This window comes from Oikopleura dioica, chromosome 2 (assembly GCF_907165135.1).
Source record: "Oikopleura dioica chromosome 2, OKI2018_I68_1.0, whole genome shotgun sequence".
Classification (NCBI taxonomy): domain Eukaryota; kingdom Metazoa; phylum Chordata; class Appendicularia; order Copelata; family Oikopleuridae; genus Oikopleura; species Oikopleura dioica.
Window position 1 is genome coordinate 1,632,804 of NC_137292.1, and position 24,267 is coordinate 1,657,070.

The 24,267-nt window shown below is 40.9% G+C and overlaps 6 protein-coding genes across 6 annotated transcripts; 4 read left to right on the forward strand and 2 right to left on the reverse strand.

The window, feature by feature from the left end:
* Positions 1–281: 281 nt before the first annotated feature.
* Positions 282–7,277, reverse strand: LOC145697541 (uncharacterized). Its single transcript, XM_081774765.1, has 15 exons — positions 7,126–7,277; positions 6,913–7,077; positions 6,344–6,783; positions 6,119–6,241; positions 4,085–4,261; positions 3,876–4,040; positions 3,511–3,785; positions 3,040–3,309; positions 2,743–2,991; positions 2,552–2,699; positions 2,252–2,430; positions 1,903–2,187; positions 859–1,861; positions 621–815; positions 282–562 (listed from the first exon to the last, which is right to left on the reverse strand). Exons 1-15 carry the CDS (start codon positions 7,242–7,244, stop codon positions 405–407), a joined length of 3,951 nt encoding a protein of 1,316 aa, XP_081630891.1. The 5' UTR covers positions 7,245–7,277; the 3' UTR covers positions 282–404.
* Positions 7,278–7,966: 689 nt separating this feature from the next.
* Positions 7,967–9,775, forward strand: LOC145696790 (DNA polymerase delta subunit 2-like). Its single transcript, XM_081773880.1, has 8 exons — positions 7,967–8,134; positions 8,176–8,362; positions 8,406–8,587; positions 8,651–8,745; positions 8,783–8,946; positions 9,026–9,168; positions 9,216–9,456; positions 9,499–9,775. Exons 1-8 carry the CDS (start codon positions 7,973–7,975, stop codon positions 9,678–9,680), a joined length of 1,356 nt encoding a protein of 451 aa, XP_081630006.1. The 5' UTR covers positions 7,967–7,972; the 3' UTR covers positions 9,681–9,775.
* A 182-nt stretch (positions 9,776–9,957) lies between these two features.
* On the forward strand, positions 9,958–10,876 carry LOC145696791 (NADH dehydrogenase (ubiquinone) complex I, assembly factor 6-like). The gene is made up of 3 exons (XM_081773882.1): positions 9,958–10,212; positions 10,261–10,645; positions 10,687–10,876. Exons 2-3 carry the CDS (start codon positions 10,389–10,391, stop codon positions 10,856–10,858), a joined length of 429 nt encoding a protein of 142 aa, XP_081630008.1. The 5' UTR covers positions 9,958–10,212; positions 10,261–10,388; the 3' UTR covers positions 10,859–10,876.
* A 25-nt stretch (positions 10,877–10,901) lies between these two features.
* Positions 10,902–14,815, forward strand: LOC145696792 (uncharacterized). Its single transcript, XM_081773883.1, has 9 exons — positions 10,902–10,973; positions 11,033–11,103; positions 11,223–11,288; positions 11,337–12,510; positions 12,569–12,679; positions 12,743–13,171; positions 14,151–14,251; positions 14,301–14,370; positions 14,464–14,815. The coding sequence occupies exons 1-9, from the start codon at positions 10,913–10,915 to the stop codon at positions 14,703–14,705; spliced, it is 2,325 nt and encodes a 774-aa protein (XP_081630009.1). The 5' UTR covers positions 10,902–10,912; the 3' UTR covers positions 14,706–14,815.
* A 1,434-nt stretch (positions 14,816–16,249) lies between these two features.
* On the forward strand, positions 16,250–17,141 carry LOC145699702 (uncharacterized). Its single transcript, XM_081776969.1, has 2 exons — positions 16,250–16,364; positions 16,431–17,141. Exons 1-2 carry the CDS (start codon positions 16,278–16,280, stop codon positions 16,863–16,865), a joined length of 522 nt encoding a protein of 173 aa, XP_081633095.1. The 5' UTR covers positions 16,250–16,277; the 3' UTR covers positions 16,866–17,141.
* A 1,496-nt stretch (positions 17,142–18,637) lies between these two features.
* LOC145698742 (contactin-6-like) lies at positions 18,638–24,065 on the reverse strand. Its single transcript, XM_081775959.1, has 8 exons — positions 23,815–24,065; positions 21,578–21,782; positions 20,994–21,106; positions 20,393–20,598; positions 19,965–20,256; positions 19,461–19,577; positions 19,073–19,189; positions 18,638–18,901 (listed from the first exon to the last, which is right to left on the reverse strand). Exons 1-8 carry the CDS (start codon positions 23,828–23,830, stop codon positions 18,846–18,848), a joined length of 1,122 nt encoding a protein of 373 aa, XP_081632085.1. The 5' UTR covers positions 23,831–24,065; the 3' UTR covers positions 18,638–18,845.
* Positions 24,066–24,267: the final 202 nt, after the last annotated feature.

The following is a 24,267-nucleotide window of genomic DNA, read 5'->3' on the forward strand; positions in this document are numbered from 1 at the left end:
TCTGCATTACCTTTATAAAATAAAGTAGCAGCGGATGTTTTATAAATTTGAATTCCTCTCCTCATTATTGAAATTTCAGCTTCTGTCGATAAATGACCGCTAAAAACATGCTCGAAACTGTAAAAATCGTCTCGTACCTTTTAATCCTACACCCAGCTAAAAGACCTTCTTTCTTGTCACCAGGGTTAACTCCTTTTTGAAACACTTTTAAAACCTCAGCTTCTCCACTTTCTTCCTCAACGATGTCAAGCGGCATTGCTTCCGCTAGATCTGCTTCGATTTCATTCATCAAATGGTAGATAACGTTGGAGTCGTAGATTTTGATGGCGTTTTCTTTGGCTTGGAAAGCGATTTTCGGATCAATTGGTTGGTTGAAATTGATAATCTGTAGCTTTGGCGTTGCTTTATGACGATTTTAAAAGAGATCTATTTAATAACTTTTCTATTGAAATCATTCCTGAAAAAGCTTCTTTTATATCAGCAGTCGAGATGGGACCAACATCAAAGTTAATAATCGACATCAAGGGCTCATCATCTTCCGGCTCGTATTTTCCAATTGCATCTCTTACTTGTTCGCAAACGAAACTCAAGAATCAATTATAAAAGCTTGCAAACCAGACCTATGATAGCTTCAACGGAGCCAGAAACATCGCCTTTCACGAGAAACTGGAAGGACTTTTCTTTTTGAATTTCCAGGGCTTCAAGTTTTTTCGCTTGAATCATCAGATCAATGTGGGTTCTTTGCTCGGTCGTTAGTCGATAGTAGCCTTTTTCGATTTTTCGTCGCATGATTTCTTTGTCGTAGTCCATATTTTCTAAGAGAGACGTAAGCGACCGAAGAGAGTGAATAAATTGTACCTGAGGAGTTGTTTTCAATGTTGTATTGCATCTCAAACTGCTTTCTCGCTTCTGCTTCTCTGAATTTCTTCGCTTTTTCGGCAAGTGTCTTCTTTGTCGCTTGAAAAAACGCACCAGGATCTGGCCGACTTTTGAATCCAACAACAAGTCCAAACTCCCCCGGTCCAAGTTTCTTTACTTTCTTCATCTTTTCATCAAACAACTGTCTAATCTTCGCCACATGCGTTCCAGCAATCACGTGTTGCCCCGATTTCAGTTCACCACGATTGATTAAAACGGTCGAGACAAGACCGAGTCCAGTCTTCGGTGCTTGTGTTTCGAGAATGAATCCTTCTGCATCGCCGGTTTTCGCGGCCTTGAGATTTTGTTCTTCAATACTTTCTTGGAGAAACAAGAGCATTTCTTCAACCCCTTCTCCTGTCTTTGCAGAGATTGGGAAAACATCCTCGCTGTCGAAATAGTTGCGAATTTGCGCCGTGACTCTCTCGATATCCGCTCCCTTTCTGTCCATCTTCGTGATGACAAAGGTGATTGGCGTGTTGGATTTCTTCGCAAACTCGACAGACTGGATGGTCTGTGGCATGACTCCATCATCAGCCGCAACGACGACAATAACACGGTCAACAACTGACGCGCCTCGTTCTCGAATCGCTCGAAAAGCAGCGTGCCCGGGCGTGTCCAAAAACGTCATTTTTTCTCCAAGAACTTTGACACTGAACGCAGCGATATGTTGAGTAATTCCTCCAGCTTCCGCGTCCGCTATGAATGACGAACGGAGATGGTCCAGAAGGGTGGTTTTTCCGTGGTCGACGTGACCCATAATCGCGACGCAAGGGATCTTTTTAGTTAGATTTTTCGGATTAGTTTCTGGCGAAGCTGGGAAAAGATCGTTGTCCTGAATGAATTGGAGTTCCTTTTCGATTTCGTACTCGTGGTCGATATTGTTTATTCTTATCGTGATGCCCATTTCTTTCGCGATCATTTGAATTATCCGCGGTTCTGGCTAAAATATGTGAAAAATAAAATCAACTTAAATTTTCCAACCTGAAAAGTTTTTTTCAACTGATGACTCTTCAAATGCGGCACATTCAAAATCCTGGCATAACTTTCAATTAACAGCAATCTATCAACATTCAAGGAATCGAAGTAATTAAACCACATCTCCCAAGTCCAGCCGATCTCCCCAAAATCACGCAACTTTGGTCCCGGAACGGTAACGATTGTTTCTTCTTGCTCGAGGCGGCGCTCAGCAGACCGGGCTTTTCGTTCGATTCCTTCGAGTTTGACGCGTTCTTGACGCTCCGATTCTTGAATGAAAGCCTTTTTCGTCTTTTCGGAGGTTCAGTAAGAGTTAAAAAAAACAAGTCATTCGAAAAAGGAGGTAGAACCTGACCATTTTCGCTTTCGCCATTCTGCCGGTGACGACACTATTTATCATCGATTCAAAGTCTTCATTTCTCAGCCTGACAGAATAACTCAGAGCCCTATTTCGCCGTAAAACGGTCCTCGCTATTCCCAATTTCGATGCAGAATTCATGCTAGAAAGAACAACTCTCAGAAGATCATTTTTCGCTGAAATCTTTCTTTATTCCTTCAATAGATACAGGTTCGTACAGGCAAAAACATTCTGTTCAGCAGCTTTTTCAATTTGAAAATGGAATAAAAATGTCGCTCGTGATTTTCTTCAAATTCTATCCTTGCCATTTTAACTTGCCCTTGTTTCCGACGATCTTTCTTGGGGGAGTCTTGACGCGTAAGCAGCTCTTGGTGGGCGTCACGTGAGCGTTGGGAACGGAGCTATCGCCTTGGTGCTTTCCCACGACCTCTGGCTTGTCCAATTTCTAGGAACAAGCGGTTAGAAATGGGAATTTACTTTGTTCCTACCTTGAAGGGCTTGAACTCCGCAATCTGTTCGCGGAACTTCAATTTGAACTCCTTCGAATAGTTCTGCTTCACCGCCTCTTTGTTAACCTTCGACTGCTTCTTTTGCTTCTTCATCAGTTTCCGCTGAGCAGCTGTGACGAAGGCAGTGCCGGATGGTTCCGAAGGTTCGTCAGCGACTTTGACGAACTTGAGGTCTTCGCCCTTCAGTTTCTTGCCGAATTTCTTGCGCGGTTCTTTGCACGCGTTCACCTTGTTTAAAATGTCAGGAACGAACGAAAGGAAAGATTTGGAACTCACCCTTGGATCCTCACTCGGTATCTTGTCGATGTTCCTTCGGATCTGTTCGGCTAACTCTGCAAGGGAGGTTTTTGCCGGCTCATCTCGCTTTTTTATTTCGAGGACGATGTCCTCGTCCTCTTTTTCGTCATCGAAGAGATTTTCATCGTCGAGTATAGTATCGTCGATGGTATAATTGGGACGTTCTGGCGAGTCCCAGGGACGAGGTTGAGCATCGGTAGTGCCTTCATACCATGGAGGCGACATTCTGGCGACATCTTCGAAGACTCCCTTAAAAATTCAGTGACTGAGATGTCTTATCAAGGCCGGACGTAATTCACAGATTCTCGAAAATTCCAAAAAAATTACGAAATCGCAATTAGAAAGAAATCAATATTTTCTTATCAGAACGATACATTTCTTTATTCATTCTTTATCTCTACATCATGCACAGAAGAATGATCACTCGTGCAGTATTTTTTCTCAATTTACCATTTTCTCGTTTTTGCTGGTTTTCTTCTTTTTCTGTGTTTTCGTCTCTTTCACTGCGGTGCGCTCAGTTGTCGCGGGCGCGGGGATAGGCGCCGATTCATCAGCCTCTAGGATTGCGAGATTCTTGGCCACTTTCCTTTTCCTCTTTAGTTTTCGAATGACGCGCTCGACTTCCGCGCTTGGTTGTTCCAACTCGTCAGTTCCGAATCCTTCGTCTTCTTCTCCAGAAGCAATTTCGACTTCTGACCACTGCTGTTCTGCCGCCTCTTTTGCTTCCTGATTTCGGGATTCAAAACAGTCGAAAATTCAAAGTACCTTCTATTACTTCAGTAGAAAAATGGTAAAGAAAAGGCTCTGATCCCTTCCCTGTTTTCTCCTCTTCGCTCTTTCCTTGATCTTCAACGCCTTTGGCTTCTTCTTCTCCTTCGGTTTCTTGACAACTCTAGAATCAATCTGGTCATCTTCGATGTCCAAAAACTTCTCGAGCTTCTTTGAAATATCGCCATCGATGGAATACGCTTTCTTGACGCCTATTGCAAAATGATAATCAATGCCAAAAGCGTTCATAACTAACCGTCCCACTTTTTCAATTCCTTCTTCGAGTATCCCTCTTCTGTGTGGTAGAGGAATTTGTCGACATCGTCCGTTTCCATCGTCCAGTCGCTGATCTCGTCCATTGGGCATTCGCCTTCGGCAACGCTCTTCAGTCGCTGGAGAACTCGATTCATCGCTTTCTGCTGCTTTTTGTTTACTAAAAGAATCATGAAAATAAATGGAAATGGAAAATTGAACAAAAAGGGGACCACCTGATTCTCAAGAACTTTCGTTAACCGTACTTATCCTCTAAATAAAAAATGGATCTAGGTCAATAATCATCCCACGAAAAAAGTCACCCCGTTCTCAAGAATGTTTATTTCGTCTCAATTCCCCGCGTCGTAAACATTAAAAATTCCAGAGCCGATCTTGACCGGGTTGACAGGTGATTAATTTTAACAAATCTGGAAACATCTTTTGCGATAGCGATCAGACTCCGGCGCTTTGAAGGAGCAGCGGAAAGGATTAAAGAAAATCTTGTAGACAATCGGAAGACAGATGGGCATAACAAGAAAGGGATGAGAGAAAAAGGATGAAAATCGGCGGAGCTGACCGGAAACAGACCATTTTTCAAATAGAATAAATTTTCCAAAATATACAAATGTACCTATTCCTGGAAAGCCAGTCAATATTAATAAACTTGTCTATAAGACAAGTTTAGTAAACTAATCTATCTTTTCGATGGTGAATTTTGCAATTCGATCAAGCTCATTTCATAACATGCCATATCCTTCGAAGTCAGGCCCCAGAAACAAAGCGGTTTCGCCAAAAAAAAACATTTCAGTCGGCTCAAATTTCTAGCGAAGGTACTTCGTCAAGGCCACTTTCGAAGTTTTATGTCACTTTTTTCTTCATGAGATACCTTCTAGTTTAGCTGGCATAAAATCGGATCAGGATAAATACTGAAGCCCCTAAAAACTATGCAGTTTCATAGTAAAAAACCGAATTGAGTAAATAAAAACAGTATAGCCGTCGTGTATAATTAACCCCGCGCCGTACCGACTTCACTCTCAAAACCTGGCATTGCTCCATAATTTCCCCCAAAAAAGCAACGAAAACAAGACTCACAACAAAAACCCCACCGAACAAAGGTCAACACAAGCGCCTGCCAGTGCCACTCAGCTTATCTTTTCCAAACTATCAATCCACAAAACAAAAGCGCGAAATTGAAAAATTTTTCATTACACAAAAATTAGGGCTTATTGGATCTCTAGCGGGGCAGATGGCAATTTTTGCTTAGAGATACTTATCGCTTGATTAGCGGAAAAGAAACCACCGTCTGAAAAAACACCGCCACGATATCCCGAGCGCCACCCAGCTGCTCCTCAAGGAACCTATATAAATCCCCAAATTTTTCAAGAGAAGCATCAAAAATCAAAAATCAACGACTTAAAAGAAAACATGAACAACCTTTCCATCGAATACTCCGCTTTCGAAAAGATGATCACGAAGAATAAGAGACGTTCTAGCTCGCCTATCCCCTCCCGCATTCGCCTCAGTTCTCCCCAGCCCCGATTCAACGCTCCTTTGGCCGTCCGAGTCCACTCCGTTGCCCCTCAAAAGAGATCTGCTGTACAGAAGATCCTGAAGACTATTCGCAAGAAGATCCTGATCAAGCGAAAAGAGTCCGCTGCAAGCATCGAGTTTTCCTACGCCCAGCGATCGCTCAACGGTTCCGAGCTGCGAGAAAGAATTGAACAAACTCGCAACGAACGACTGGAGCTTCAACGAAAACTCGCCTCGATGGAGAGTAAAGCGAAATCGAGAGTTCAAGCTCCACGACGAACAGAGTCGATTAAAGAAGCGATGAAGCAGAAAGTACTGATCCAGAAACGTCTCAAAAGAAGATCTCAAGAAGCGACTCAGAATTACCATGTTTCTGCTACTATTAAACTGAACGCTTGAAAAATACCCATTCTGTAAAATGAATAAACTGTAAATATCTCAAAATTTTAATATCTCTTCCTTAAACTATCTCTAAAATCAGAAGCAAAAAGCATGTTTGAAGCCTTACCATTTTCACTTTCTTGCATAAATTCGATCAGTTTCTGCACAAGCTGGTCGAAATCCAATTCTAGAGTTCCCTCTTCTTCCATTCCAGCGACAGTTTCCGCGATGCCCGGGTTTTCTTTCAATAGTTATTCAAAAAGAACCAGGATGCGTTAATACTCCCAGAGAGCCAGAAAATGGCAATATTCATTCTTCAACGAAAATTAATGAATAACTTTTCCTTCGCCAGCTTTTCTCATGACTTCCATGCTCGGCTCTGACCTTTCAATCAGATCCTCAAAGATCAGCTTTACAATTTTCTGCCGAAACGGTCCAATTTTCGTCTGAGCAGCGACCTTCGCCCAGCAGAAGATCAATTCGTGCGCGATTTCTGTCGGCATTGGCCCCTTCTCAGCCTTTGTTCCGCCGATTTTGATGAGTTCTTCTGTCCATATGTCGACGAAATGATAACGTAGGCCTAGGGGACAAGACGACTTTCCAACTGGTTGATGGAACTGTAGAGGGCCGGCGGAAAGGACGCCGATGAACCACTGTACTTCTCCGATTTTCCAAGAGTTGTTCGCCAAAGTTTCAAGGGAGAAACGGAGGAGGAGGCGGACGAGAAGCATGAATTTTGACATTCTGAGGCGGTCGATCCCCGTCCATTCTCGGTTGATGATTTCGAGCGCGCTAGAATAAAGAAATATGGATTGCCCAAAATAGAGAAGCCGCTTGCGGCTTCGAGACACAAAAATGAAGCCGCACTACGCGGAGCATTCTCGAGTTTAGCAATCTAGAGTTAGAAGCAAAGAGATGTACCCTTGGATGAAGTTCCACTTGCTCTTGTCATTGTCCAGCATGAAGATGATCTTCGCCATTCTTTCCGCCAGTTGCTCCTGAACTTCCAGACCGTCGGAATGCCACATCATGAAAAACATTCCTTTCCAAGCGCAGAGAGCTTCTGTTCGGGACAAAACTGTAGATCTGGAAAAAGAGGGTTAGGAAAGAGAGAAGGAAGAAGGAAGTGCTTACTTTTGAAAGACATTTTTTAAATATTTGAAGGCTCTTTCTCGTTCAGGAAGAGTGTTGGCAGCGAGATTTCTAGCGATTGTTACGTAATCGGGCTTTGTTTCTTCGATTTCGACTACCATTTCGACCTTGATCTTAATATATAAATGCAAATATTTCAAGTGTAGCTTCGAAGACTTATTAATTTTTGCAAAACATCTAAATATAAATTTCAGCAAATTTTTTGGTCCAGGCCTCTATGATTTTTCTGCGTTCATTTTATTCGTGAAATAATCTTCAATGATGTATCAGACAACAGACCCCATTTGGGAAACATGGAGAAACCATTTTGCTTCATTTTCAAGATTCACTCATTCTCTCTCTTGTGGGAAAATTGCCAATCGAGGTGGCCAATTGGCTTCGCGCGCGGTAAATTTAGAAACGAAACGAAAAATTACCATTTTCCATTAAAAATGAATGAGAAGTGAAGAATAATAAAATGAAGAAGCTGAAAGAAAATTAATACTTTTAGTCCATCTAAAACCAGAATCTTGCGAAATTTACACTAAGAAAATATGCAAAATTACTATTTTGGCATAATTCATGTCCTCCCTCTTCAGAAAAAAAAACATATAAAATGATCATAATACTTATCATGATGCTTCGAAGGGAAGTTCATCTTTTCCGTTAAAAATTTTTAAATAAAATATGAGTAACTGTTGTTAAAATGCTTTTCTTAAAAAAGAATGAGAGAAAAGTTTCCTGTTCTATCTTAAGTTTCTTTTCTCAAACATTATGTTTGAAACATACAATTAATGAACTTTTGATTAAAATAATTGTTAGACAGAAATTAATATTTTTGCTTTTTAGAATGGTGTTAAACTTGATAAATCGTGGCACAGAAGATATCTCAGATTCCGCTGAAATCAATAAAGATCTAAAAATCAAGTTCGAAGACAGCGAAATTGACTGGGAAACGCATCCGGAAGTGGAATACGGGGACGATGACAAAAATCAATTGCAGTACTACAAGGTATTTTTTCTCCTCGATTCATAGTTTGACGATTCCTCTAGATATACCAATCACGTGTGAATCGACTTCGATCGCGTCTGGAAGAAGCAGTGGAGGAAAAGTTCCCAGATACTTATTCAAAGAAACTTTATCAAATGCGAATCGACGAAAAAGCCGTCGTTTATGGGATATTCATCAAGACAATCGCCAATCAGCCTCAAGTTTTGGACGAATACGATGAAGACAGAGGTAGGAGATGCTCCTTCTACATCGTTTTCATCCTTTCTTGTAGTGCCCTATGAGGGAGATAATTTTCTATCCGAAAACGACATATTGGGCTTTGAAGATGAGTCGCAACGAATCGAGTGCTCTGGAATCACGGCGGAAAAGATCAAAAGCATTTTGACAGGAGAAGTCGTCGCGCTCTACGGAAGAGTCATCGAAACAGGCACTTTTGAGATCGAAGACTGGGTCAGGAAAGGGTTCAAAAAAGCTCTTTTTTGTGGATATATCAGAGCAATATTTTAACCAAATCAAAGTCCTGTTCCGGCGCCACCATCTAGTAAAGCTTGCACAGAAACTGTTGTTGGAATCGTTGGAGATATGAGCATTGGAAATCCAAACACAACTAGGTACTCTACCTTCACTAGCCCTTTTTGTTATTTTTAGCTCTCTTGAATATGAGTTGATGAGCAATTTCTTCACAGGAATCGCGGGCGAAGAGAATGAGCAAAAAGCAAAAGCGAAAATTTCAAGAGTGCAAATTTCCGGACTCATGTACCAGGCGGACAAGTATTTGAGGGACCGAAAGTCGTGGAAGATGAAAGGAACGGGTCCTGATTCTTACTTTTTTGAGTCAGAAATTCTGAAAGCATCTTTTGATGCAGTTTGGGATCCCTCGAATAGCTGGAGATCAGGCGTCGAGAATGAAACTGGCCGATAAATTCATCTCTTCAATTGCTAAAAACATGTCCGTCGACATTATCACCGGCGAGGGTGATGCTGGTTCTCTCCATGTTCCTACTGCTGCTCTTCATCCCCTGCTTTTCCCAAACGTTGGTTCTTCTCTTCTCTTTGAAAAGGACTCACACTTTGTTTATAGGCTCGCCACGGTGGTCTCAAATGTTTTCCCTCGCCGATTCAGTACAATGTCAACGGAACTTCCATCCTTCATATTTCCAACAAAGTCATGGACAAGCTGTTCGAATACGGCAACTTTGGGAACACGATTGAGGCGATGAAGAAGCTGCTGACTTGTTCTCATGCTTGTCCGATCGCTCCTGATGTCATTCCACTCGCGCCTTTTCAAGGTGTCGATCCGTTTACGATCATGACTGCTCCAGGTACAGTCTCTATCTTGAGCGAATAGTTAATAGGGGTTGTAGATATTGTCTGGTGCGTCGGAGACGATTTTTACCAAGAAGAATTCAAATATGGAAAGATGACTGTTCTCCTAATTCAAGTTCCCCGTTTTAAATTGACGAAACAAGCGATTTTAGTCAAAACAAAACCATCGTTGACAGAAAATCCGACGGTTCAACAAGTTCACTTTGGCATCAATTTGTAAAAAGAGCACTTTTCAATTCACGCACGTTATTTTCAAAACACTGCACTTATTTTTCACTGCCTCACTTATAGGAAATAAAAGTTTGCTGAAGATTATTCAAATTGGATTTTTGAAGAAATGAGATTCGGACTTGCAAAAAAGTTGCCGTTTTCAGCGACGCATTGCGCTCAGTTGGTAAAAAAAGCGGAGTGGGAAAATTTTATGAAAAGGGTCAAAAAATATAACAAAACTTTACTTTCACTATAAAAAAGTTCAAATTGATATCGTTCGAACGAAAATTTGACCCTTTTATGAAGTTGTATTTCGAGCGTTTCGGACATCGAAAAACGCAGAAGTCTCTTCGCTCTTCGAGCTTTTAACATCGCGATTCTTACTTCGATTGAAAAAGTCTCTCAACCGGCGTTTGCTCAAGCTAGAATCACGTTTTTGAAAACGGGCTTGGCGGATATCTACGCGAAAGATAAGGCTCACGCTGAGCATCCGATCTTGGATGAGTTAAATTTTGCTGTTGAGAAGCATAAATATCCAAAAGGTGAGTCTATCAATGAAAATAACATTCGTTTCTCTAATAAATTTCTAGCTTGGCTCCAGCGACTAATTTCCGAGCGGCTAAAGGACGACCGTCTAACAAAACAGCCTTTTGAAACCCTAAAAGACTTCGAAAAATACCACGAATCGACGACCGGTTCTTTATGGCTCCTCTCCCTCATGTCCGCCAATGTCAAAGATGTCAATGTCGATGTGGCGGCTAAACACGCGGCTAGATGTATAGCTCTGGCGAATATTTTGAGAGCTCAAGCGATTATGAAAACGAGGGAGATTTTGATCCCTCTTGAGTTTATTGCCGCACATAAAGTGGATATGAGAAGATTAGTAGAAAAGAAAAATGATGAGAAAATGGAAGAGATGATTTTTGACATCGCTACCGTGGCTCATGCTAATCTGACGAAAGTTCAGTCCCTCAGGTACGCTTTCTAAGCCTTTCGAGGATAATTCTTTTATTCAGGAGCAAAATTCCAGCGCCAGCGCACGATATCTTCAGACAACTAACTGGAGCTGAAAATTACCTGAAAAACTTGGAAGCAAAAAATTTCAACCTCTTTGATCCATCTTTGTCTGTTAGAAACGACTTTCTAGCGCTTCAACTTTTGAAAAAGAAGATGAAGCGGCAGTTTTAATTCTACTTCAAGTTTGCTTTCAAAAATTGAGAATTTTATTTTTAGAATAGATAGATGGGGCTGGTAGAGTTAGCCGTGGAAGGGAGCGGCAAAAAAGGAGCCAGGATTAATATGGGTGAGTTTTGGAAATTCTGAATTAAATTTCAATTGACTCTGACTCAATTAAATTTGAAGAGGCTCTTCTCCGGCACGATCTGGATCCGCAACCGCCGCCTCAACAATCATCTGGAATGGCAAAGAAAAAAGTAATTCAGATTTTTTGTCCGCACTCGTCTTGCACGAGCATATTGCCATATGAGCTTATACAGGAAACTATCTAACAAAAATTCTTCGTATCAAACTTTTTTCTAATGCATGTTTTTAGGCAAGAGATCGAGAGACAGTAAGAAGTCGACAGAACAGGGTTCAAGTTCCGAAGCCTAGTCGAAAGGTAGGTTGTTTATCTCTTGAATCATTTTTCTCAAAGACTCTTTTTTAGACGCCCTTGCTCAAGAAAAATGAAGAGTTGCTCGCGACTTCGTCGACTAACCCAGCGCCGAAAGGGCCCGTTGTTGCTCCACCAGCAAAGCGCTCGACCAAGTACCAGCCTCCAAAAAACAGCGTCCCGAAAACGCAATCATCGAAAACTCTCTCTAATTCCAGCTCTCTAAAAACCCTCACCAGCACTACCTCCGCCGTGTCCAACGTTTCAAACTCTCAAAATACTCATCCAGGGATTCCAAAGTTTAAAAATACGAAAACCGTTGTCAAGGGAAAACGACCTCCAGAAGTCAAAACGTCTTCCTCAACGAACGAGCAGAAATATGTGACGATTTCGGAGTCCCAACTTACGCAAATTCTCAATCTCGTCTCTCAAGGAATTCAAGTTCAGCAGAACTCCCTTCAAAATCTCCCTCAACAAGCTTTTCCCCAACCAGCTCCACAGCAGCCCCAACCTTCAGCCGTCCCAGTTGCACAACCTACAGAAAAACTTGCTGCTCAAACTACAGTTGCTCCAGATCCTTCAGTTCCACTAGAGCCAGAAAAAGAACCAGCGATCGTAACACGAGATGAGCTTTTGGAAACTACTCAGAAAGCAGTTCCTCTTGCGATGAAATCGAGCTTCCTCCCTTACGAAGCGATCCCAAGAGGCGATGTCGTCGACAAAGAAAGACGAGAGCAACAGCTTGCCTGGAGGCGAGAGCTAGAAAAGCAACGAGACGAGGATGTTATCCGAAAGAAGAAGGAAAAGGAAGAATACGAAAAACACAAGAAAATCGACCATCATTTAGACCAAAAAGCGCAGTCCGAATACAAATCGTCGATAAAAATTATTCACGCTTCAGTTCCCGACTCAGTTGCCACTGGAAGTGCGGAGAATGGTACCGGTATTTCACCGAGAATGGGTGGCACTCAACCGCTCTCAATGCAGAGTAGCTTTCATCCTTCAGCAAATGTGTCAAATGTGGAAAGTTTGGATCAACAGAGGAAGGATCAGCAGCTCGCATGGCGGAGAGAACTTGAAAAACAGAGGGATGAGGATCTAGCACGAAAGAAAGAAGCAAAAGAAAGAGACCAAAAACTCAAGCTGATCGATCATCACCTTCATCAACCAGACCAGAATTATCAAAAACCATCGATAAAGCTCATCCAAGACAATCCAAATCATCAAGGTAAAAAGATTAGTGCTTATAGATGGAACCAGTAGTTCAATTTTTATGCTATCACTAGATCATATTTCTTCGCTTGGAAGCTTTCAATCAGCGGTAGATCAGTTGCATGGAACGCATGTCGGGGACACCGGTCATCATAGAAATATGAATGCGCTGAAAGATCCTGCAGGTAAGAATTTTTGGCGTTTTTCCTTGTTCGTTCGAATTTTCCGATGGTAAACCGGGTTTATAGAGCTCGAAAGATTAGAAAAACTGCGCAAGCAGCATGCAGAAACAGAAAGAGATCTTCAACTCCAAATTGAAGAAAAGAAACGAGCCAGGCAATCGGCTCGTGGGAACGATGATGATGGCGAGCCCTGGTGGGTGAAGCAAGATCGAAAGATCGCTAATGCAAACCGACGAAATCAGGCCCAACCAGCTCCTCAAATGCCTGATCGGCCGATTCACACTCACCAAGCACATCCGCCGAAGCAAGCCGAGCTTACAGTCGACGTTCTCCACAGCAAATTCGACACGGATACCACGACGACTCAATTGAAAGGAGAACCAATGGTCGCTCCACTGAAGCTAGAAGATCTTCTTGAGAACTCAAGGCGATCTCCGTCTCCTCAAAGAAATCCACAAACAGCAAAGAAATCAGCGGAAGCAAAGCAGAAAACACTCCTAGAGCAGGGTTCAAAATCACCTAGTTTTTAGGTGAGGTGAGGTGAGGTGATGATTACAAAAAAGGTGCACCTTTAGGTGCACCTAAAAAAGTCCCAAATCTCGAAAATTTTAGGTGAGGTGGGTGAGGTGATAGATTGGAAAAAGGTGCACCTTTTAGGTGCACCTAAAAAAGCGAATTTTTGAAAAATTTTAGGTGAGGTGGGTGAGGTGATATTCTGAAAAAGGGTGCACCTTTTAGGTGCACCTAAAAAGAGGGATTTTGGCAGTTTTTTAGGTGAGGTGGGTGAAATTTAGGTGATAATTGATCAAGTGTGGGCACGGATTTTGCTCCTGACTTCGATTTCGAGTCCTTTGAAATTCCTCGCAAATTTCTTCCGGGTAATCCGCAGATTTTTCTACGAGTCTGTGCGCGAGTAAATCGAGTAAATGGGTAAAGGATAATCGCGAGCTACTCGCGAAAATTTCGCCTAGAAAGAATAAAATTAGCTCGTCTGATTGCCTCGAGAAAAAGGGTTGCGGGTAATCGCGAGCTACTCGGCGGAAAGGATAAAACTAGTAGGGCGGGTAGCCCGTGAAAAGACTCTCCGCGCGAGTAACCCGTAATATGGTGCCCGAATGAAAGCTCAGCTTCTGAGCTTTTCTAAAACTGTGTCACATGACCCCTAAACTAAGCTAGAAAAATGGACCGAATTTTCATCTTATAAGCCTACTGATATTACCAAAGGACTCGAAATCAACAGTCAAGTTTGAATTTCAAACTTTAGAAGAACTCACCGAGAAAAAAGGTGCACCTAAAATCAAAACATTCCTAGGTGAGGTGAGGTGAGGTGATGATTTCAAAAAAGGTGCACCTTTTAGGTGCACCTAAAAAAGCATAAATCTGAAAAATTTTAGGTGAGGTGGGTGAGGTGACAATTTGCACCTCACCTAAATTGAACAAGGTGCACCTTTAGGTGAGGTGATTTTGAACCCTGTCCTAGAGGAGCAAGTTCCGACAGATATTGAATTAAAAGCCCAGGAAAGAAATTTAGCGAAGAAAAAGAGGCAGATGGCGCTCTTAGAGGAGCAACTAAAGGTTTGCTTGGTATCTGTTCCAACCGACAGTGTTCATTATGTTTTTATAGGTTGAAGAAAGAATACGAACGATGCGAATTCAAAAAGAAGCTGATAAGACAGCAAGAACAAATCGAGATCAAAAGGAACGATTTTAAGTTTTCTTGACGCCCTTTGCTCTAGAATTTTCTAGAGCTCCCTCATTTAGAAATTATTCTTTGTTCGAAATCGTCTAAAAGCCATCAACTTCCCGCGAAAAACCAAAAAATCCAACCGTCCCTTCAACTGTCCGTTCAAAACATTCCAAGCAAAACCTAACACAGAAGAAAACAGCCAGAAAAGAACCCGCTAAAGACGACTCTCACAAATCAATGAACATTTCCTTCAATCAAAACGACACTGCAACGCTTCTCGAGCAGCTCACTTTACTGGAATCCGCGCTCAAGCATCGGCAGCACAAATTGTTGACCAAATAAGATGGCAAAAATCAACGAATCAATTAAGCGGAGCACTACCTGTACTAAAACAAAACTTTACTACCTTTTTCATTCTATCACTTTTTTATTTCAAATCTATTTTTCCAGTTCAAAAATTTTGAGAAAAAATTTAAGTCATTTTTCTTAATTTTTCTCGTGTTGAATTTATGCAGGAAATAAGCATTCCATCATTTAATCTAGATCGGTAGCTATCGAAAAACTACGGCATCAGGGTCATATTTTGCCGTTGCATTATGAATATTATCAAAACAATCGCATGTTCAACCCTAACAGGAACAAGGAAAAGGAGAAGCCACTGCACAAAGCACGAAAAGACATTTTCCGAGATTAACTTTTTCTTCAAGGAGCTTGATTTCCAAAGCCCATTTTTCAATTCTGAAAAAAGATGCTCAGGCGACGTTCAAAAATGACGATTTTCTGATCATCGAGCAATCAGAATTGCCAATTGCAGTTTCGCTTATATGCTCTTTTTGAACGAAAATATAAGCTTATTGAGAAGAGATCGAAAGGGAGACTCGACGAGTTTTCGGAAAGGGACGATTGTTTTGACTGATGCCGAAGTCCGATCGAAATTCAGGTTAAAAGTAGCTTGTGTAAAGGACTAACAGTTTTTTAGTACCAAAAGACCAAGACGACGATTTTATGATTGGGATCAACGGAATTTTTCTAAGGGCCCAAACACCCTTTATTTATAGAGCCTTTCAAAGATCGATCCGTTCTTACGACCTTCGATTTGCTCGATTCTCATTTGTTTATCCATCGAATTCATCCTTTTTCTTATATTGTCTGATCAAAGTAAATATCTTTCAAGTCTAAAGTGGCTTTATAAAAATATAGATCCATCAGCATTGCTCTTATTTTGGGCGGCGCACACAGCTTTCTTCATCTCGATGATTTGGTTTTTACTCAGCAATATCGGTAGGCAAACATAAGTAGTCAATCCTAAAACGTAAAAAATATAGATCGATATAAAGTCAAAAAAGCTGTGAAGCAAAGAATCAACTACAGACAGACATTATTCCGTCACATCGCCCTCACAACTCTTATTTCACCTCAGGAAAGTCTCCTCAAAGTCTACTCGCTTATTCGAAGCTTCATTTTGGAGGATCAAAAAGATCGAACACGTGAGATTTCGTCGTTCAAGTTTTCCAATCCTCTCTCATGGCGAATGCATTCAAGATAGTTTGACGACCATCAATGAAAAAGCTGAAGAAAAATCACCGAAACCTCTTTGTGTAACGATTTCAAAATGTTGCGAGATAGAACCGAAACTTCCGATGTAAAATCAAATCCTACTGTAATAAAAATTTGGATTCGGGGGAACCCAAAACTGTCGCTTATCAACGTCTCTAGAAAGCGCAATTACTTCCGAACGCACAAGTATTCGGCTAATCTAAATCGCGTTTCATTTATCACTGTTTTGAGTGTACTCGGTACCGCAAGATTTTGCTTTGTAAATCTGCTTATCTTCTCCCTTATAAAACCGCTCCCTTTCACTTTCATTTCATTATTTTGGCGAAGCAGAAAAAAAAGTAGAGACGCACGCAAAAAATGAGGAGTTTGATCGTGTCGATATTTTCTGCACAGAGAACACTTGCTGCAGGATTTTTAAATTTTAATGTCGAGAAAACTAAAAAGGTACCATTCAAAAATCTTGAATACAAATTACAATAGAAGTTTCTTTGAACAACAAAATTTTTGAAGGTCTGCGATTACGACCCCGCCTACCTCTGCGGCGAGAACAACGAATTATGTGGATCCTGGAGCTGTAATGGAGACAGTGAAGACTCTACCTGCAATCTCATCTGCGCAGACGGCTCAACAGGCGGCTCTCGCCAATGCTCTTGCCACAAGTCCCACGGTCGCAACAAAATCTTTACCGGCTGCAAGTGGAGAGAAAGAAGCTCTCCTAGCTTTTGCCAGCCTGTACAAATCGAAGATGAAGAAAATTTTAAAGTAGAAAATGAAGAAACTGAAGAGAAAGAAAAAGTTTTCGACGATTTTCTTTCAAAAATTATTATTGAAAAAGAAGCAATGGAAAAATCAACGATAGACGAGGTCTTCTCGGGAGTCTTTCAAAAATGCGAAGAGCAACTTCCAGGACTGGTTCATTTTTTCGTTGATAAAATTAAGAATTGAATTAAATTTTGAACCAGACCAGGGATGGAAATCTGAGCGGCACGGCACGGCACGGCACAGCGGCATGGCACGGCACGGCACGTGCCGTACCGTGCCGTGCCGGAGAGTAAAATCTGGTTGCGGCACCGCGGCACAGTATAATTAACCGTTCCTTGATTTGTTAATTTAAGGGGCTTGACGGCCCTTCGGGCCGTTTCAGCCCCGTTCCTTGATTTGTTAATTTAAGGGGCTTGACGGCCCTTCGGGCCGTTTCAGCCCCGTTCCTTGATTTGTTAATTTAAGGGGCTTGACGGCCCTTCGGGCCGTTTCAGCCCCGTTCCTTGATTTGTTAATTTAAGGGGCTTGACGGCCCTTCGGGCCGTTTCAGCCCCGTTCCTTGATTTGTTAATTTAAGGGGCTTGACGGCCCTTCGGGCCGTTTCAGCCCCGTTCCTTGATTTGTTAATTTAAGGGCTTGACGGCCCTTCGGGCCGTTTCAGCCCCGTTCCTTGATTTGTTAATTTAAGGGGCTTGACGGCCCTTCGGGCCGTTTCAGCCCCGTTCCTTGATTTGTTAATTTAAGGGGCTTGACGGCCCTTCGGGCCGTTTCAGCCCCGTTCCTTGATTTGTTAATTTAAGGGGCTTGACGGCCCTTCGGGCCGTTTCAGCCCCGTTCCTTGATTTGTTAATTTAAGGGGCTTGACGGCCCTTCGGGCCGTTTCAGCCCCGTTCCTTGATTTGTTAATTTAAGGGGCTTGACGGCCCTTCGGGCCGTTTCAGCCCCGTTCCTTGATTTGTTAATTTAAGGGGCTTGACGGCCCTTCGGGCCGTTTCAGCCCCGTTCCTTGATTTGTTAATTTAAGGGGCTTGACGGCCCTTCGGGCCGTTTCAGCCCCGTTCCTTGATTTGTTAATTTAAGGGGCTTGACGGCCCTTCGGGCCGTTTCAGCCCCGTTCCTTGATTTGTTAATTTAAGGGGCTTGACATCGGCTGGGAATATTGCTATCAATCTCAGTAACGTCCCCAACCCCACCCTCACCCATTGTTTGAATAATTCAAATTATCCAAGATTTTAATTTTATTATGGTTTTCATTTAAAATTTTGAAAATTCTATAAGTACACTAGCAGCTTTAATTTTTTTCATTTATGTAAATAAGTTATATGATTCGAATTTGTGCCGTGCCGTGCCGTGGTGCCGCGGCACCCCATTATCGAATTTTGTGCCGTGCCGTGCCGTACCGTGCCGCGGCACGGGTATTTTGGTTGTGCCGTGCCGTGCCGGTGCCGCTGGAAAATTTTCTCATATTTCCATCCCTGAACCAGACGAAAGAAAACGCGGAAATAAGATGTAGCATTCACGGAATTCGCCGAAAATGCGAAGTTACCTGTGGCTCGAAATCTCTCATAAACCGCTGTACCTGCATCGGTTCTTACTGTCAATGGTCGAGAAGATTTCCCAGCACATGTTCCCCTCCTCGACTAAGCGCAAGAATTGAAGAAAATCTTGAAAGAAGCAAAAGATGGGAAAGTGAAGAAAGATTGAAAGACATCTACGGACTGGGCGACTTCAAAACGGTGATCGAAGATGGCGAGATTTATGTTCAACCGTTTGACTTGATTCAAACGATGGACAGGATCATGTACGAAATTGGCCTCTTCGACTCGAATGATGATTTAGCATGAAACTGTAATGGACATTTCTGTACAGTTTATTTTCTGACGACTTATTGATCTCAATAATAAACCCTTTTTTAAATCAAAGATTCAATAATTAAACTTTATTATCAGAATTCTAAATAACTGTGCATCAATTTACAATTCAAATTTTCAACATTCAGGAAAGCAATATTTTTAAATGTACAAATGGAATGTCCAAAAGGAATGAAGATTTCAAGCTTGAGCCCAGAATGTGATGAGAACCTATTAGGTGAACTTTCGAGCTTTCGTTAATTTTGTAGTGTTTATGGCTTTTTGATGTTTTTCGATGTGTTTTGTTCTTTCGTCAAACTTGATCTTCTCGTCCAGGGCCGCTTTGGGTTCCAGTTTTATATACCACAGCTAAAAATTAAAAAAATTTAAGAAAAAATTTTAATCATTAATTTAAAAAAATTGATCAAAAATTGATTTAATATTTTAATCAAAAAATTTTTGTCAAAAAATTTTATTTATTTATTAAAAAAATAATTTTAAGTTTTATATATTAATTTTATTCTTATTTGTTAAACTTACTTCTATGACTTTTCGCGCATCTGAAGAGCAAAATCGACAAGCAGAGTAAAACCGTCAGGGAGACAACGAGGAGAACGACCATCGTTATGCGGCTGGTGCTTATGAGAGTGAGCCAATCTGAAGTCGAAAAAATTAAAAAATAAAGCAGTCGAAATTGCTGTCCATTCTAATTCAATTGACTCTCGCTGAATAAATAAGAAATAGCTTCAAATCAGAGTCAGAAGAATTAGGTTCAAGTGCTGTGCATTAGCCTGGCAATACAGACTTGAATCCATTACTGAATCGAAGTGAATATTTCAAATACAGTAAGAGGCATTTGTTTGCTCAACTGACATTGATAACTTATTCAAGAGCTATTTCATTCTTTATTCTTTTGAAACCGACTTACTTGTAGAAATATCAAGCAATGTAACACTCGAAACGCGCCCCAGGCTATTTTCAGCTACGCACTCGATGTTCAGTCCACTGTCAGTGAGCTTCACTTCTTCGGTTGAAATTCTGTTGCCTAAAACAAGAAGAATGATGCCTTGATAACTTGACCTTTTAATTGTTTCCAGGAGCAAGGAAAACATTCCAAGTGTTTAACCGTTCTACTCGAGTGCCTTTCATGCTCGAATTTTGGAAGACAATTTTCTAGAGCTGTAACAGGGACATTCCACTAGCTACCGAACAAGATTTATAACTAAGAATTATATTCTCTTAAAATTTCAACCAAAAATCGAGAAGCCGCTTGCGGCTTCGAGCTAAAAGAAAGATGAGCCGCGCGTAGCGCGGCTTTTCTGTCATGTTATGCTCGAAGCCGCAAGCGGCTTCTCGATTTTCGGTAGAAATCTTAGTTCAGAGAAATCTTCCTTCTTTCTTCTCAATAAAAGAAAATATCACCTTTGCTTACCTGTTATTTTCCAGTGTGATGTATCGATGTCCGTCTTGTTTGGGTTAAACAATCTCCAAGTGTAACTGACTTCCGGAGAGCCGGAAGAAACACACTCGAAAGTCTTTTTATCCGCGCTGGCGGAGGCATCCTCCATCGAGGGTAAAATTTCACTGATCTTCGGCGAGCTTGGCTCCCACGTGACCTTTATCTCGGGGGAGAATTGACCCGAATGAGGGCCGGAAACAGTTCTAGAGCGATGGCGGACCAAACATTCGAAACTTGCGCCGGAGAGGGATTTTTCGGCAATGAGCTTAAAATTGATAGTAAAAATTTGAACTTAAATTTGAAATACTGTTTTTCTCTAAATCTATGTGTAAATATAAGCAGATAAGTTTTATCCTATAAAGCCCACACAATAAAGACGCACTACTTTTTATCTTATCTACCTCAAGCGTGTTTATGACAGAAGATAATCCATTTTCAGCAGTAGAAGAGCTCTCCATCACGCCGTCGAAAATATTTCCATCGCGGTCACGCCACTGTATCTCCGCAGCAGGATGACTGTTTTTGGCAGTACAAGTAGCGATCTTGATTTTTGAGCCTTTTCTCGTTTCGATTTCACCATAATGCTTGAACTCGACTTCAGGAGCAACTGAAATCATTTGGTTAATCAGATGATACCCTTAATTCTTGGCTTAGCAAATTATGGTCAAAAACTGAGTCAGGGTCCTAGAAAAGCTCAGATAAAAGCCGCGTAGCGGCTTTCTCAAAACAAAGCCGCGAAGCGGCTTCGCCAAAATTTCCCTTTTAATCTATTTTCTGTTGTTTAGGTCTACCCTTAAATGTAAGATACCGGATTTTGTTAAATCAAAAATTCACGAAAAAATATATAGAAGGACAACTACTAATAAATAATACAAAATGCAAGTGAATGCAAGTGAAAAAGTTAATGTCAGAAATAATGCATGGTTAAACTATGCATTGACGTGTCCTTGTTCGGGCAAACATTCTTTTCTAAAGGGGACAAGAGTAGTTGTAGAACCTTACCGTAGATGGTGACATATGTTGTTTGTGTTCTGCGCTGCCTATTCGTGCAAATGTAAGTGCCCTTGTCCGACGCAGCTGTGTTATCTTTCCGAAGGCGTAAGCGGTCCGCAACTCTGAATAAAACAGTCACATTTTGAGCGTCAGAAAACAACGAGTTTGCAAATTAATTCCAGTCCGAAAAAAAATTTTCAAAAAAAAAAACTTTTTTTCAAAAAAAAAAAAGAATCTGGAAAGAAATTCCGCAGTACTGCCACAATACTGTTCATTCTGAATAAGCACTCAAATAGCAGAAATGAGTGACCAAACGGACAAGAAAAGATTTGCATAATGTAGCGCGTGCCCAGTCTCGCTCATTTCGTATGCGCCATCAGTTTACCACCGCCGCGGTCTGTTCTGATGGCCAACACTGGATTTTACCTGGCGACGCGGATTTACTTCCTTACTTTTAAAAAAAGCCCTAATTTTGATTTGTCGACACTTTGAAGAAATTTTAGCAATTAATTTTTATTAAAAAAACTGATTGTTTATTCATTTAATTTCAAAGAAAATGCTTTTCAATAAAGCAAAAGACATGAGCAAATTACCTGTCATCAATATTCCAACCGGACTCGACATAAAACGGCTCCGGCGTCATTGTGAGCAGCGTCGACTCTCGGCCGCGCTCATCAACGCGCCGAAGGTCGAGATAGACCCCGTCAAAGTCGCAGCTAATCGACAATTGACCTCCACTGTCCAAGAATACTTCGGCTTCGGTTGCTCCCAGCGCGCAGTTGATCAGAAGAATCAAAACTGAAAAATCATAATTACTCATAAAAAAGTTTATTTTTATATTAAAATGAAGGTTAATAATTGACAAAAAGTATATATCAATCATTGAATTTTCGAGATTATCACTTAAATTATTCGAAGAAAAGTGAAAACCCGTTCTGACCTCGGTAAACCCCGGAATCCCGGAATCCATTCTAATGACTCAGAATTAGTGCAAGCTGCCGCATAAATCCCTCCCTAATCCACCGGCTATCAATTATCAATTTTTCTATTTCGGCTAATCCCAAATGGAATTTCAACTCATTCTTGTAAAGGTTCATGGAAGTTCCTAAGTATATGCAAATTGTCACCGATATGCCAAACAAAAGAGCTTGTCCGTTCTTTTTTTTTTCTCAAAAAAAAGTTCCTTATCTTAAATATTTATTTTTGCGATAAATTTTTGCATTATTGAGAAGCCGCTGGTGCAATCTTGGCGAAAAAGAAAGGTGCATAAACTTTCTTTATCGATAAAACAAGGCAAGAAAAAAATAGCCGAAAAGGCGAAAAAAAAACCCTGAGAAAAAAAATGACTGACCAGGAGCAGCTGCTTCGGACTATCGAAAACTTAATCGCGAGAAATTAGAATTAATGACGCTAATTCGCATGAAACTCTGAAAATTTTTCACTTGTCAAGTTTTTTTCGTCTTGAGAAAACTTAATTCATCCCCTTTCTTGACACTTTTTTAGGTAAAAATGAAAACTTATTGGATAAAAATGTCTAAATTCGTCAATCTTTAACGCCGTTAATGTGCGATAATTACTTTTTGATAAGCTTTTTGACGTAAAGCCGAGCCAAGAAGTGGCCCAGAAAGAGGTTTTTCTCCAATAATCAATCTTCAATTATATTTTACGTCTTCCCTTTTTTACCTCCCTTGGGTCATTTATTGCGCCAACTCACTTTGGCACATGTTTTCTAAATTATTTTTAACTTTTTCTTTGATTTTTTTGCGCTGAAAAATGACCTTCAAATCTGGGCATATTAATTGGACTGTTACTTTTGCTTTTTCAGAATAATTTATTTTACGAGTAGTAAGGCTGAATCAGGGTCTGGAAAAAAACTGAAATGAAAAGCCGCGTAGCGGCTTTTTTAAAAACGAAGCCGCGAAGCGGCTTCGCCAGAATTTTTGATTGATTAAAATGGTAATATCAGCGAAGCCGTTTTGCGGCTTCGTTTAAAAAAAAAGCCGCTATGCGGCTTTTCATTGTAGTTCTTTAAAACCCTGACTAAGGCTTTTTACGCAGGTTGCCGAGCCCAGGCGAGCGCTTGAATCTTCTAGCAGCTTTTTTTCTTCCAAAAATCATCTATCTGTTCTTTTTTTCCACTGGAAAAGGTCCAAAAATCACATTCTTGAAAAACAACTTAGGGGAAATGAGTTCGTTCAGAATTCTAGTGCTCGCCCTTCAGATTCGTCAAATTTGCTTTTGAAATGAGCGACAAAGTATCCAAAAAAAGGAAGGAGGGAACGGAAGATTCATCGCCGCGAAATAATTCAGGCGCCCTCGAAACTCTGATTCAGAAGTCTCAATTTTTAAAACGAAAAACAAGAAATGTAGACGGAAAATAAAGCAGTAAATAAATTGATATAATTAGCGCGCGATTGTGAAAATAAAAAGCGCGATTATCGGCGAAGAATTTAGCACTGCTTTCTCAGCCAATTTTTGAGGGTCCCACTTTGAGATAAAACAAGAAAGCCGCAAACTTTTGAATTACTGCATAGTTACTGTCAAAAACTATCAAATGAGTTCAGTTTTTATCGCTTCAAATTATTTAAACAGTAGCTCAAAACATTTTTCCTCGAAAACTTGTCTGCGGCTTTAAATTTTCGGCGCGGCTAGATTGACTCAAAACGCGGCTTTTTGATTTCTTCTCGAAAATGTCTTACTTAATATTTTGGAAGTTTAAATTAGAAGAAATCTCATCACCAAGCTTTTTTCAAGAAAAGCCGCGCGCGGCTTAAAATTTCCTTTTCTGAATAAGCCGCAGAAAATCCCCTTTTTTCCTTTAAAAACCTACCTCCAAGTATTTTCATTATTCCAAAATTTTCGTTTATCTTCGATGCAGGGGGTTTCTTCTGATCTCTCTCTTTTTTCTTTGAATTTCTTGAATTAATTGGACTGTCAAATCTTCGAAAATCCCGTCGGCAAAAGCAGAAGTCCTCGTCAAGGCGCTCTCGTCCGACGGCAATCTGTTCTCCTTTCTTTTTCACAACAGCTCTCGCGCGCGCCCTCTTCTTTCCGTATTTTTAACGCAAAAGTGAAAGTAATGATCCCTTTTCTTTTCTGCGATGTTTTCTGAAATAAGAATATAAGTGAAGAAACTTCCTGATAAAAAAATTATTTTCATTTATAAATTTTGCCAGGTCACATGACCAAAAGGAACCAGGCCTCGGGAAACTGCGTAGAAAACCTGAGTCAGGATCTGAAAGATAATTAATGAAAAGTCGCGCCGCCGCTTTTTCGAAAACAA

Bases quoted from the DNA above. Each gene is read 5' to 3' on its own strand.
- LOC145697541 (XM_081774765.1), bottom strand. From the start codon at position 7,244: ATGGTAGTCGAAATCGAAGAAACAAAGCCCGATTACGTAACAATCGCT. The intron at 2,700-2,742 runs GTAGGAACAAAG...GCTTGTTCCTAG, and splicing joins CGGAGTTCAAGCCCTTCAAG to AAATTGGACAAGCCAGAGGT. The intron at 1,862-1,902 runs GTTGGAAAATTT...CACATATTTTAG, and splicing joins AGTTGAAAAAAACTTTTCAG to CCAGAACCGCGGATAATTCA.
- LOC145696790 (XM_081773880.1), top strand. From the start codon at position 7,973: ATGGTGTTAAACTTGATAAATCGTGGCACAGAAGATATCTCAGATTCC. The intron at 8,363-8,405 runs GTAGGAGATGCT...CCTTTCTTGTAG, and splicing joins CGAATACGATGAAGACAGAG to TGCCCTATGAGGGAGATAAT. The intron at 9,169-9,215 runs GTTGGTTCTTCT...CTTTGTTTATAG, and splicing joins ATCCCCTGCTTTTCCCAAAC to GCTCGCCACGGTGGTCTCAA.
- LOC145696791 (XM_081773882.1), top strand. From the start codon at position 10,389: ATGTCCGCCAATGTCAAAGATGTCAATGTCGATGTGGCGGCTAAACAC. The intron at 10,646-10,686 runs GTACGCTTTCTA...TCTTTTATTCAG, and splicing joins ACGAAAGTTCAGTCCCTCAG to GAGCAAAATTCCAGCGCCAG.
- LOC145696792 (XM_081773883.1), top strand. From the start codon at position 10,913: ATGGGGCTGGTAGAGTTAGCCGTGGAAGGGAGCGGCAAAAAAGGAGCC. The intron at 10,974-11,032 runs GTGAGTTTTGGA...TTAAATTTGAAG, and splicing joins AGGAGCCAGGATTAATATGG to AGGCTCTTCTCCGGCACGAT. The intron at 12,680-12,742 runs GTAAGAATTTTT...CCGGGTTTATAG, and splicing joins TGCGCTGAAAGATCCTGCAG to AGCTCGAAAGATTAGAAAAA.
- LOC145699702 (XM_081776969.1), top strand. From the start codon at position 16,278: ATGAGGAGTTTGATCGTGTCGATATTTTCTGCACAGAGAACACTTGCT. The intron at 16,365-16,430 runs GTACCATTCAAA...AAATTTTTGAAG, and splicing joins ATGTCGAGAAAACTAAAAAG to GTCTGCGATTACGACCCCGC.
- LOC145698742 (XM_081775959.1), bottom strand. The intron at 21,107-21,577 runs GTAATTTGCTCA...TGTTTTATTCAG, and splicing joins GGTTGGAATATTGATGACAG to AGTTGCGGACCGCTTACGCC. The intron at 19,190-19,460 runs GTAAGTCGGTTT...TTTCGACTTCAG, and splicing joins ATTGCTTGATATTTCTACAA to ATTGGCTCACTCTCATAAGC.